At 55.1% G+C, this 13,495-nt stretch overlaps 1 protein-coding gene across 2 annotated transcripts in view; it reads right to left on the bottom strand.

The window, feature by feature from the left end:
• Window positions 1-13,259, bottom strand: part of DNAH1 (dynein axonemal heavy chain 1) — a 75,156-nt gene extending 61,897 nt beyond the window's left edge. For both annotated transcript variants that reach the window (XM_074313060.1, XM_074313059.1), the window contains exons 1-8: window positions 13,100-13,259; window positions 9,327-9,711; window positions 8,202-8,274; window positions 6,195-6,369; window positions 5,610-5,766; window positions 4,605-4,737; window positions 1,846-2,007; window positions 1,009-1,261 (exon numbers count right to left, since the gene is read on the bottom strand). In XM_074313060.1, coding sequence (XP_074169161.1) covers window positions 1,009-1,261; window positions 1,846-2,007; window positions 4,605-4,737; window positions 5,610-5,766; window positions 6,195-6,369; window positions 8,202-8,274; window positions 9,327-9,677 — 1,304 coding nt within the window. In that variant the 5' untranslated portion in view covers window positions 9,678-9,711; window positions 13,100-13,259. The remainder of the gene's footprint in view (window positions 1-1,008; window positions 1,262-1,845; window positions 2,008-4,604; window positions 4,738-5,609; window positions 5,767-6,194; window positions 6,370-8,201; window positions 8,275-9,326; window positions 9,712-13,099) is intronic.
• Between the last annotated feature and the right edge of the window lie 236 nt (window positions 13,260-13,495).

Genomic DNA, 13,495 nt, shown 5'->3' with positions numbered 1-13,495 from the left:
GGTTCGATTCCCACATGGGCCAGTGGGCTCTCAACCACAAGGTTGCCAGTTCAATTCCTCGACTCCCGCAAGGGATGGTGGGCAGCGCCCCCTGCAACTAAGGTTGAACACAGCACCTTGAGCTGAGCTGCCGCTGAGCTCCCAGATGGCTCAGTTGGTTGGAGCGCATCCTCTCCACCACAAGGTTGCCGGTTCGACTCCCGCAAGGGATGGTGGGCTGTGCCCCCTGCAACTAGCAATGGCAACTGGACCTGGAGCTGAGCTGTGCCCTCCACAACTAAGACTGAAAGAACAACAACTTAAAGCTGAACAGCACCCTCCACAACTGAGATTGAAAAGACAACAACTTGACTTGGAAAAAAAAGGCCTGGAAGTGCACAGTGTTCCCCAATAAAGTCCTGTTCCCCTTCCCCAATAAAATCTTAAAAAAAAAAAAAAAAGAAATATATATATATGTTCCCCCCCCAGATTTTTCTGGTCTAAGCACCTCAAAGCAATGATTTTCCAGCAGCAATGAGCACATCTAATGCCAAGATCTCAGCTTCTAAATACCATTCCCCCCTAAAAGGAACCAGGACTCTTTGGAGACATAACTGATTTCAGGGCTAGGTCTGGGAAAATACAAGATGAGCCCAGAACTTTTTGCTGCGCCAGAAAGTAAAAACATGCTCCAAGAACAATAGGAACATATCAGAAGGACACAGGAATCAGTCTGAAGAGGCTCCCCCTGGCCAAATCTGGGACAATTTGAGCATCAAAATTAAAAAATGGTGGTAACAGATTATAACCCTTTGAATAAAATAAGAATCCATGAGTCCATGTTGATAATGAGAGAGCTAGAGATGAATCAGAAATTATTTGGGGTCCAAGTCCATGGTACAGTGGGCAAGACAGCCCCAAACAGAGAAGTGTGGAGGGAGCACGACCCCTGGGCAGCTCTACTTCCCCACAGGAGGGCTTCCTGGAGGCTGGTGTTTGGGCATGGGGAGGGTTATGGAGGGAACTCACGAGGGCCCTTTGCGCATCCGGGGCGTGCTCATGGCCCGCTGCTTGATCCTGCTCAGGCTCGGCTCACTGAGGAGCCGCTGGCCCTCGCAGGGCATGCAGTCCACGTAGAGGTTGTACAGCAGCAGTGCCTCTGTGTTCTTGCGCAGGGCATTGGCCTGGACCACACGCTGCGTGAACACGCGTGGGTCCTCAGCGCAGAAGAGAAGCTGGATCCGTGGTACCCAGTACTGGCAGATCAGGAGGGGTGGCCTTCCTGGGGCCGGTGGGAGAGAGAAGGGAACACCCAGTGGGGCTCTCTGGGCTGGAGCACCAGGTTCCAGCCTGGCTCTGAGGCTGATGCATGGTAGCCCTGAGAAAGTAGTTTCCCGTTCCTGACCCTCCATCCCATCTGTGAAATGGGTATGATGACACTGCCTGCCCTGCTCACCTCACAAGTTGTCATGGATGGATGCAAAAGTGCTTTGTAAATTGTAAAGAGCCTTACACAAATGAGGAGTTATACAGGGTGGCTGTTCACATGCCCGTTCCTCAATGCCACCCCAGCACAGACATCACGAATTGATGGGCCCCACACTCCTTCTCAACATCACGCTGAAAGTGCCACTGTCAGCTGCTCAGAGCTGGCATAGCACATAATGGCCATTTGCCCTTCCCGGGGTCTCTGAGTGATGGGTCCTCTGGTTCTCACGGGTCAGGGACAGACAGCCGCGGGACGGACAAAGGAAGGCAGAATTCCAATCTTAGCTAGCTGTGCCCTGGGTGGGGGTTGGCCTCAGTCACAGGCCAGGCCCAGCCTGAGCTGGGGATCTGCCTGGGTCAGGGGAGGAGAGCTTGTACCTTCAGCAGTGACCCCTCCATTCAGGATGGGCTTCCCCATCTCGTCTCGCACCAAGCCATTCTCGTCTGTCTTGTGTACCAGGTACAGCTTCTTCTCCTCGTCATAGTCCAGGACACCGACACCGCACCATTTATACTTCAGCTCCCGACTTTTGGGGTCCTCTGAAACAGGAGGGGAACCCACCAGTGCTCCCTGCCACAGGGTGAGTAGGGGCCTCTGAGTGTGGACAGCAGGTACTGGGAACGGGTCTCAGGGGTCTCAGGAGTCTGGACTCTCTCACATCAGAAAGACTCCCTCTGGCTCCAGCAGAGTGGGGGCCCTGCTTCCTCCCAGCTAAGCTGGCCTCTGGGGAACCCCAAGCAGCAGGAGGAGCCAGAAAGACCAGGCCTCTTACCCTGTGCGCTGTATGACCCCATCAGGGCAGAACCAGAGACACAGACTAGCAGGGCTGAGAAACGAGGCAGGAAAGCCCCAAACAAACAGAGGCCTATTGAGGATCTGGTTGTAAAGGTCATCGTGTCTGAGCTACACCCCTTCAGAGTGACCAAGGCAGAGTGAAGCCCTTCTCATCGGCTGCCTGTGCCCCTGGGCCCTCATTATCAGGACCGGTAAGGGCAGGATAGAAACTGCTGCTCTGCAATGGCCGCAAAGGGTGCCTTAGGGCCTATTTGGTCTGGGTGGGCCTCCCACACGCCCTGGGCTGAAAGCCATCGCCTACTTCTCTAGCTCACCTCCTGCCACTGCACCCCACACTCATTTCTCTCCAGCCACACTGGACGTCTAGCTATTTTTATGACTTTGGAGCTTGCTCCTGCCTTTGTATTGGCTATGCCTTCTGCCTGGAACAGTCTTCATTCGGGTCACCTCATTGCTGGTTTGTTCCCTGCTCAAGTAGCTTCTCCCTGCTCAGAGAAGCATCTCTGCCTAAAATAGTGCCCTTCACCAGGCCCTCTCTGACTTGTCACCCTGCTCGTGTCCCTCCCAGAGCTAGTCGTACTGTATATGCATTTTCTCCGGGCTCTGGTTGGCCTCCTAACACCTGGTCAGCTCCCCAAGGGCAGGAGTGACTTTGTCCCATCTTGATGACAGCTGCATTCCTGTACCTACAATGGCAACTGGTACGCATAGTAGGTGCTCAATAAACTTTTGTGGAAGTTCGACGCACATGGCACGGTGCCAGGCAGAAAAGGACTCAATACACAATGGCTTAAAACAAACACGGGTAATAGAGAGGGGGCTGAGGAAGGAAGAAGGGCTGGAATTCCGAGGAAACACTCCCTACGGGTTGATACTGGATAGATGAGTAAAGGAGGTCGTTGTGGTATACCTCACCGGCTTTGGTTATATTTGGCTTTTCCCTTCCCTTCCTAGTAAGTTTCCTTTTTGAAAATGCTGATGCTGTCTCGGCTCAGCTTAGAGAAAAAGATATCACAAGAAGCCCCCAGCAGAAAATGAGAGTTCTCCGGCAGAAACACTCCCTGCCAGGCCCTTCCCCCTGGCACTACCACCCAAGGCTAGGGCCTATGTGAAGGGGTACAGACAGAAGCACTCCATGGAGGCTGGTACTTGGTGCAGTTAAGGTTAATACCGCTCCAAACGTTCTGGTTTTATCACCAGGAATTGCAGATCTGGGAACAATTGAGTTAAATTATTTTTGCAATTAAGTCCACAGTAAAGGGAACATTCTGGGCTTCTTGTCTAGTTCGGAGAAATTGATTCCCACATTAACCTGATTTTAAATCGAAACATAAACTTAACCGCATGCTCAGTGGACTCCCTGTGGGCCCCCTGGAGGCTGAGCAGCCTTAAAACCAACATGGCTCTCACAAGCCTACCTGCCACCTGCGCGCTGGCCCACCTGGCTCACTCCTTGCTCCACGGTGACTAGTCCAGCCACTGGGCAGGAGCAGGGCAGCCCTCAGCCCTGCACAGGGGCATGGCCACCTCCACCCTCCACGCCATGACCCAGGCCTTCCTGGGATGCCTGAGGAGAGATCAGCCGTGCAGGCCAGGGGGCAGCTGTGGAAACTCACCCTGGCACTGCTCCTGTCAGCAGGAAACTGGAGGGAGCCTCCACGGCCCCCAGGGCAGATCTGGGGCCAAAGCAGAGGTTGACACAGGCAAGCTGGAGGAAGCCTGGCATCAGTGCAGGGATGTGTGTGGAGGGAGGAAACAGTGGTTGCAAAGGGTGACGCTAGGGCTGAGCGTGTGTTTACGTGATAAAAATGTGCCTGTGAGTGCGACTGTATGTGTTTATGAGTGTGAGGGACGGTGTGTGTGACAGTGAGCATGCTTGTGAACATATGATGGTGTGTGTGCGTGTTTGCAAGCATGTGGCTGTGTGTGATAATGTGTGTGTGTTGTCCACATAGAGGAAAGTCAAGAGGCCACAGCTAGAGCTGGAACGACGGGGATTTCTGGGCGGTGCGATGGGAGGGCTTGAACATACTGTATCCCTTGTGCACATTTGAACATCTCCAAGAAACGTCTTTTTTTATTACCAATAAAGAAGGTTTTTTTAAACACTAGACACCATCCAGCTGTCCCTTCCCCAGCCCTCCCACCAATGTCATCCCTGGTTCCTGCATTTCCTGTCTCTGTGAGGTCAGCCTTTTGGCCTGTATCCCAGTGGGGCGGCCTCAGCTCCCAGGGCTGCCAGGCCCTAGGGCCGCACAGGAGTCCACAGCAGGGCTGCTGCTGCTGGGATGGGATGATGCAGACCAGGATCTTGCCCCCCACCCAGGCTGGCCCTGCTCACCATGTCCCAGAAAGTCATCGGTAGGCAGGAGGGCTTTCCCTGGGACCGGTCTCCTGTCCTGAGACCCGGGCTCCAAGCCCATGTTGATCCACTCGGTGGGGGTCCGGCAGTCAAACTCCTCATTATCAAACACCTGGAAGAAAACAGCAGCCATCAGGAGGAGGCTGGCATGCCAGAGGATGGGGCTGCCTATGGAGCCTCCTCCCCTGAGACAGGAGGTGCAGACTGGGCACCAGAGAGCCGAGCCCCTCCTCTGCTGCTCACAGGGGCCCCTGGGGTCTGGCTCTGTGAAACCCTGAATCCCTGTCCAGCCCAGCCACTGTGAGGTTTAGGAAGAGGGGTACCTGGAGAGGGATATGAGCTCTTTCTCCCACTGCCCAGAATCATCCAGCTCAGACCTGAGGGCAGAGGTGGCCCTTGGATTTTCCTGAGCACCCCACCCAGACTTGGAAACGATGGCGATTTAGGGTTGTCGAGAGGCCCCCCTTAGTAGGGCAATGTGCACATGGATTCAGCTCTGCCTCCGCACAGGGACCACCAGGCAAGAGATAGCCATGGAGAGGGAGGGTGGGGGGTGAAAGGCAAGGCAGACTACCCTCCCTCTTTCGCCTCCCTGGACCCAGGGTCCCCAGTGAGGCCCCGAAGGGGCTGCAGTGATGCCCTCCTCCACTCCTTGTCTCCCCATTTTGGTGAGCCCAGAGTTGATCAGGGAGGCCTGTACACACTCCACAGTCCACCTGGGCTGCTTCTTGGTACCTGTGGGTGGGGTAGGGCAGGAGCAGGCACACAGGCTGCCCAGGCTCCCAGGGAAGAAGCAGAGAATCAGCGTCCCAAGCATCCTGGGACCTCGCCTCTCCCAGCCTAGAATACTTAAGACCCCTGGGGGCTCCAGTTATGCAGTTGCCCTGTGATTTCCGTGGGGTCCCCCTTCCGGTCTGACCCCTCAGCTGAGGTCCTGCACCCCCACCCCCAACCACAGGCCCCCTCCATGGAAGTTGGGCTCACCTTCAATGGGAGATAGATGGGGAAGAGTGGGTCGTGGCCCTGCTCGATGGTCTGGGGGTGGTTGGGGTCTGGGTGCCTGGGCATGAGCTTGTTGGAGTCAATACCCTCGGTGGCCAGCAACTGCTCGATGTCCAGGCTTAGGTACAGCCGCTTCCTCCTGGCAAAGGAGGGTGAGGGGAAGGTCATGACGGCTGGTGTGAGGTGGCTTCATGGGTGTCAGCAAAAGGGCCCCAGGGTTGTGGGGCAGGGGTGTGGCCCAGGGAGCCCTCCAGGACCCTCTGCCCCTCTCATCAGGAGGCAGCATAGTTGGAACAGGTGTCCTGGGCTCCAACTGCCCTTCTGTCCTGCGGGGCAGTTCTACTACATTACCCACAAGTCACCCTCCCGGACTCCATGGCAAGAAAGCAATTTGTTCCTAGTAAGACACCAAAGGGCTAGAGGGTTTGATTTGAACACTTGCACACAGACCCAGTTTCGTAACCTCTGCCGTGGGGGTGGTCATTCGTTGCCTGCTGTCCCTCACCCCTTAGTTGGGCACTGCCACCTCCTGGAGGACCGGCTCTCCCACAGCCCACTGTTTCGTACCTCTCAATCTCAATCTTGCGGGGACACTGGCCTGGCAGCACCAGGAAGGGCACCTGCACCTTGGGCTCATAGGCCTGCAGTGGGAAGTCAGCCTGGGCGAGCGACTGGGTGGTGGGCCCAATGCGCTGCTGCTCCAGGCGTTCCTCAAAGTCCTCAGGAACCTCAAAGCTTCTGACTGCAGGGAAGGAAGGGCAGGAGCTGCAGAGGCTCAGGACAGGGTCCCATCCCACCCCCCTCAAGACAGAGCACCAGGCAGGTACCAGGCAGTGGTGGGGAGAAGCTAGATGTGGTACCAGGCACCCAAGGGAGTGCAAGCCTGGAGGGACTGGGGACTGTTTTGTCCTGCTCTGCCTGCCCAGAGCCAGCATGCTCCATCTTTCTCCTCCACGCCACCCATGACCCCAGCAGTGGCCACTGCTCAGCCCAGATGCTAAATCACACTATCGGCCAGGATGACAACTGGCTAGGAAGGCAAAGTGGTAACTCTCTGCACATGTAGGACTGGCTCCTGCCACCCCTACCCCAGAGGCCCCTCCAGCATATCAGAGTCTGAATGCCATTCACTCCCTGGGACCATTTGCAGACTCAAGGCATCCTGGATCTGTAAGATCAGGGGCCCTACCACCTGGGCCCTGGGGGACCTTCAAGTCACAAAGTGGCCACCCCTACTTAGACACCCAGGCAGACAGAGGCTTTCATTCCAGGTCTTCAGGGAGGGGAGCTAGTGGACACACACCCATCGACAGCAGGACCATTTCTGTTTGCCCAGGAGTGATGGGTTGCCCAGGACTCAGGCTGTTACGTGGAAAGGAAAGTCCCAGGAAAACTGAGACCATAGTGGTGGGAAACGAGGTGTGAGAATGTGGTTCAGGAGATGAACCAGCGTCCCCAGGGGTTGGATGGGCATAGGACAGCTCAGTGATAGCCCCCCCCTCCACTCTCCTGTGAGGCCCTGGTGACCCCTTTGTGCCTCACCACTTCTCTGGGGTCAGAGGTATCACACTGCAGGAGGGCCCACCTTGGGGGTAGACTTCGGGGCCCCAGAGAAGCCTCCAGAGGCTCAGCAGAGGCCACCCGCCTTCAGCTGAAGTTCATGCTCTCACCAAAGCTGCCAGGTGCTTGGGGAAACTCACAACACCAAAAAGGCCGGGCCAAGAAGGCAGTTTTCAGACCTCTAGTCACCTGCTCTTGAGCCAGTGGGTCCATGACACCATTCTACTCTCAGAATCACATACTTGTGAGACTGTCAAACACAATTGTCTGGATGGATCCTCAAATCACAGCACAAATGAACATGCATGTAATGTTTCCTGTGCCACTTTTGGGGTTTCACAAACCCCATGATGCCAGTGGTCCCCGAGAGGACTAATCTGGGGAAGGCCAGCAAAGAGCCAGGCTGCTCCTGGAGTTGGAGAGGAGGGGCAGACATCTGGGATCAAGGGGCATCGGTGCTTGATAGAGAGGGAGTACTGTCTGCCAGCCAGGGAGCAGGGCCCCACCTAATTCCTCACTGCCACTCAGGGTGCCATCCTGCTCACTGCTTCTGCTGGAGCCACTTCTCCTATTCTTCCCTCTGCCACTAGTGACCGCCCCACTCCCTACAGACCTGTCCCAGTCCGTACAAGCCAGGCCCTGTTCCCGGTGCTGGGGCCCTAGCAGGGAACGGCTCAGACATAGTCCTGGCCTCCTCCAAGCCCCATTCCAGGGGGGGGGCAGAAAATACACCCCTACCATCCTCAACTAGGTGGAGGGAATTGGAGCGCGGGCCCTCAGCAGCCCTGGCCCACCATGGGGCCTTGTCCCAGCTCTGCTAAGAGAAATGATAAAGCAGTTGTGGTTCACTGAGCACTCGTCATGGGCTGGGCCCTTGCAAAGCAATGTATCTATTGTGATCCCCATTTTACAGTTGAGGAAACTGAGACCTTCGGCCAGGAAGAGACAGTTTCCCTGAGGCTAGAAGCCCTGCTTCTAAAAGCACCTGCCCACCCAACCCTCCTGGGCACTCACCTTTTGGGGTGAACTTGTCAAGGTCGGCCTGCCGCAGGAGGTTCTGCTTCATGCAGGGGCCACGGCATACTTCCTAAAATCAAACCCCAGAGCCTGAGGGGGGCGTAAATATCCCGGGACAGGCAGGAACTGGGAGGGACCCTAAGGCCAGGTGTCTCCCCCAAACCCACCAGGGAGAACCCCAGGGACATGCGGGTGGGGCAGAACCAGTGAGTTTGCATAGTTCCTCATTCAGAGGCTATGGTAGGCCACAAGTTGTGGCCCCCTGGGACACTCCTGGCCCTAACCTGTTCTGGTCCTGCACTCCTCACTCTGAGAATACTTCTGGGGTGTGTTCAGATGCTGAGCCACAAGACAGAGGTACTGCAAAGCCAGCAGGGGTCTGTGCGGACCTCCCCTCCCAAAGGCCACTCTGGCACTCCGGGCATAGTGGGTCATCAGTGGGTCCTTGTCCTATCACCTGTGGCCTTTCCACTGCCTAAAACCTTCTGAAGTTTGTCTCATTCCTATATCCCTAGTTATCCCCTCTCCATCCTCCCCCTGTCCCAATCCTCCCTCTTTCCCCTCACAGTATAACCTCCTCCTCCACATGTGCCATGGATTCTGTCAGGAACCCCAAGCCTTTGTATCTTCTGTTTCCCCTGCCTGGGACACTCCCCCCAATCCCCATCTTACCATCTCTTAGGGCTCAGCAATACGCCAACTCATCCAAGGACCCCTCCCAAACCAGAGCTGAGGATGGGAGAATTCCCCAACCAAAGCCATTGCCCCATGACAATAGAGACATGGATATTTCATCTTCACTGTCTCTAGTGCTCAGTCCAGGGCCTGTCACACAGCAGGTGCTCAATAATGAATTGCTGAATGAATGAACAGATAGAAGGATAGACGGATGGATGGTCAAAAGGATGGAAGACAGGGTGGATGAGTAGGTGGATGGAAGGATGGACGGATGGACAAACTGATAGACAGATGCACAGATAGATGGATTAGTGAACTAATGGATTGATGGAAATATGGATGGATGGATGGATGGATGGATGGATGGACGGATGAAAGGAAGGATGAGTAAATGGAACCTATAAGGAGGGCTCAGGCTTTGTAGGGGATGGCTGCCACACTCACCCCAAGTTGATCCAAAGTTCCAGGGCTGAGAATGTCAGAGTAAAACCCACGCTGCTTCATCAGGGGGTACTTCTTATCATTGCTTGTCAGGGGCAACTTCTGGGGCTGCCCTAAGTCTGAAGGCATGGGTGTTGGGGGCGGGGGCAGGGGAAAAGCTGGGGGCTTGGGGTCAGGGTGTGCAGGAGGCTTCTCCGACCCAGAATCTGATCTCAGAAGAATCCTCCTCAGGTTATGCTCTAGGCCTGCGTGAGTCCTCCTCAGACTATCCTCTTCTCCCTCAGGAGTGCCACTGCACTCTGGGCCCTGAGGGGCCCTTCCTGGGCTGCAGTCTTCTCTGTTAGGCTGTTCCATGCTGCTTTACAGAGCGATACCCCAGCCAGAACTCCTAGGAGAAGATATCAGCATTATTGGGCCCTTGCCAGCCTCTGCTTAGTCCCTAGGGGCACCATGATACAGATGCCTTATCTGCCACCCGCAACAAGTGCAGCCACCTCACCTATGCATGGATAATGGAAGAGGGAGAGGGGGTGGGTAGTGGTATCCCCTTAATGTGGACAGACACAGGAGACAGGAGGCCTTCCCTGCATGCTGCATGTGAGAAATGAGTCCCCAGAGTTAGGGCTGAGTGAAGGGAGTCTGGGAAGCTCTGCAAATGCCCCACCCTAGTGCATCCTTCTGCACTTTCCCACCCTTTCTCCCCCATATTAGAGAGCAAGACCTGGCTTCTCACAAGGGGAGACAAAGCGGGCAGCCCAGAGCTCACTCACTCAATAAAGGGCCCTGTTGGTTTTCCCCAAAATGACTTTCACCCAGAGGCAGACCTGGAGTCCCAAGCCCAGCCCTGCGGGATGCTCTTCCTCTCCCCACGTGGGGCACTGGGCCATGTCCTGCCTCCCCCCACCCAAAACCCCCCAGCCGCACCCCAGGAGCCAGAGGACTAAATGGCCTCCACGGGGGATCCGGACCCTCCACTGGCTCACAGATCCTGGGTCCAGCAACTGTGCTTGGGGTCGGCCCACGTTAGGAAGCATACAGCCTCCTCTCTCCCCAAAGGGAGCAGCAGATGTGCCACTGGTTTGCGTGCTCATCCACCATCCCAAGGTCAAAGGTGTACAGAGTTTTCATTGTGGGGAGAGCAAGACCCTGCCAAGCCACTGTTGCTTTTGGCTACCTCAAAATGCATCACCAGGGCAACTCCTTGGTCGGGGGAGCATTATAAGAAACTAGACAAAAGTATGGGGGAAGAAGAGGTTTTCATGTAATGCTGATACAAAAATAAAAATGGAGTAAATCAACAATTATCTCAATAAAAATTTCAGTTAAAAAGGGGGCATCTTAACAAAAGGAAATAGGGGACTGGCCCAAATAACACACCTCCTTCTGTCCCTCCAATTACCCATCCCCTGAACGCTGGGATGAGGCAGCCAGGAGCTTGCAATACAGGCTGCTCTTTTGGCTGGGTGTTCCGTGCTCCGTCATTTCCATTTTAGCTGCCAGTGGGACTAGCCGGTGTAGACCTTGTGTAGGGTCATGGCAGAGGAATCTTCCCTGGGCTGACCTGAAAGGTGGGCGGGCAACGGGGCTGCCTAGAGCAAGCTCCCCAGCAATGCTGAAGCAGCCTGCAGCTGCTGAGTCCATTTCTAAGAAAGGGGTGGTAAGTTGGCAAGATCGCTTGAGGGACTGTGAAGGGGATAGGACCCGCTGGCAGGAGGCCCTAACTTGGAGCCTAAAGTCTGACTGGCTTCTAGCCAGTCAGGCGGGTCCCACCAGAACTCTGCTCCCTGAATTCACTCTCTGGTGGCCAGCTGCCTCCCCAGGACAGGTGCTGGAAACAATGCTAAGCTTGCTCCACTTGTCTGACAGTCACCAGCCGTTCTCAGAGCAGCCTGAAGGAGAGAGGACCCACTGGGGAATCAGCCCCATCACGGCAGCAAACCTATGGATGTCTGTCTGCCCTATCTTCGAACAAAATCGACAAACAGAACAGGCCTTGGAGAACAGGAGAGCATTCCATGACCTGGTTTCTCCAGCTCTCAAATGGGCTTGAATATGCTCAGCTGCTTCACTATTATGTTATAAGGATTGATGGAGATAACAAGAGCAGAAATGTCCAGGAAACCGCAGTGTCGCTGGGGGCAAAAGGAGTCTGTGATAGGGGAATCCACTGCACCTGTGAGCCATTTCCCTCTGAGCAGGGTGGCAGTGGGGGCATGCAGCCAGGCATGTCCCCAGAAGGAAAGCGTGAGAGTGAGCTGCTAACTCAGAGTCCTGTTTCCTGTCTGTCCCTCAGCCCTTCACAAGGATCCACAGCTCCCTTCCAGTCCCACCCCAGCTCTGGGCATTTGTACACTGCCAGCGTGCAAGGACCTGTGACAGACAGACAGACAGAAAGACCTCTGCTTCCTGTCACAGCCCCACGGGAGATGGCAGCCTCTGCATGAGTATTCTCCCTTATTCGTGCGGCAGGTAAGGGAACTGGCAGGTAAGATGCCAGGGGTGGCCCAGTGTTGGGAATAGTGGATATTATTAAGGGGCTTAGATGTAGTTCACACATCATCTTGTTTAAACCGCTGAGGTGGGAACTGAGACTATCCTCATTTCTCAGAGGTGGGGAAAACAAGTCTCAGAGAGATTAAGTGACCTGTGCAAGGTCACACAGCCAGCAAGAGGCACAGTTGGAATTTGAACCCAAGTATTCTTTCTCCCCAGTCAGATCACCTGGAGCCCCATTGGCTTGAGCTAGACAAAGCTTCAGGTTGGGCTCACTGACATTTAACTCCATGAGACCCACCCACCCACCAGGCACTGAGTTGGACGGATACAGATGAACTAGGGTATTTGAAATGCACAGCAGGTACTACTACTATCACCAATGCACAAACAAGGAAACTAAAGTCTAAAGAAATCAAGAAACTTGCGAAGGAACCACAGCAAAGAAATGGCACAATCAGAGTGGAAACTGACCTCTGGCTGAGCCAAAGGTCCATGTCCCTAGTACCACAACAGTGGTTCTCAAACTATGTCCCAAGGAACCCTGAGGTTCTGCAAAGTGAGTACCTGTGGGGAGCACGGAGGGGCTAAGCAGGAAGGCTTCCAAGCCACCCACCCAATTCAACAAGGACAATACACCTTTATTTGTCTCACATACCAGGGTTCTGTGTGAGATCTCATTTGACAAATTGATCTGTGGCTTAAGGGATTTTGGAAGTCTCTGTCTTTGTGTCGCTACCTGGCAAACAACACTGTGGGTGCTAATAATCCCCACAAGCTTGGGGTTCTCGCCATCTTTTTGGAGCGCTCACCTGATGTGACACCTCTCTATGTTCCCACATGTCAGGTTCTTCCCTCCAGTTAACATCTCCCCTAGCTGGACATGAGGGCTGCAAATTCAGGAATTTTCAAGTAACATTGATCTCTAGAACCTTGGCACCTCGCACGGGACTGACACACGTTTCACACACACTCAGGTGCCTAGAAAGTGTTTGCCTAATAATTGTGTGAATGAATGAATGAATGAATGAGGTGAGTAAAGGGAGGCAAGTTGATCTCTGTAACAACTCATTGGCAGCAGTACTCTGCCAACTTATAGATGGGGACACTGAGGACTAAGGAATTAGACATGGTGGGGATCAGGAGAGGAACTGGGTGGCTCATGAGGCCCAGAATCTCGGCTCCTTCCCTGCCTGGGTCTTTCACGGTGGAGGGGGGGGGGGGGCGAAACACCTGTCTGGGAAATACAGGACTTAGTTGCGTGGTTGTTTAAAAATACGCACCACTCCTTTCCCACTGGCCAAGGCTCCGGGAACTGCGCGCAGACTCGTGGACAGGGATGTGGACCCTGGGCCGAGAGGGTATCCGCCTTCCTGTACACTCGCCCTCTGCTAACTTATCGAGGGCCCCTGCCCGTGCTCGCCCCGCGGTGCCTCCGCCCCGCCGACCTACCCGCTCCACCGCGCAGCGTTGGGTCTGGCGTCCCGTCTCCAGGGAAGGAGGCTCGGCCGTTGCTAAGGGGTGGGACCATCCGGCACCGTGGGGCCGGAGCTTCCGTCGGAACCTACCCAACATCTGCACCGGCCTCCCTCACAAACTCTGGAATTTGGTTCCTCCCGCCTCGGACTCGCTGCTTTCCCCTCCCCGGCCTGGGCCACCTGGGGGTTGCGGGAAAGTGT

The sequence above is a fragment of the Rhinolophus sinicus genome, linkage group LG10, assembly GCF_036562045.2.
Source record: "Rhinolophus sinicus isolate RSC01 linkage group LG10, ASM3656204v1, whole genome shotgun sequence".
In the NCBI taxonomy this organism is placed as follows: Eukaryota; Metazoa; Chordata; class Mammalia; order Chiroptera; family Rhinolophidae; genus Rhinolophus; species Rhinolophus sinicus.
This window is presented reverse-complemented; position numbering and strand designations above follow the sequence as displayed.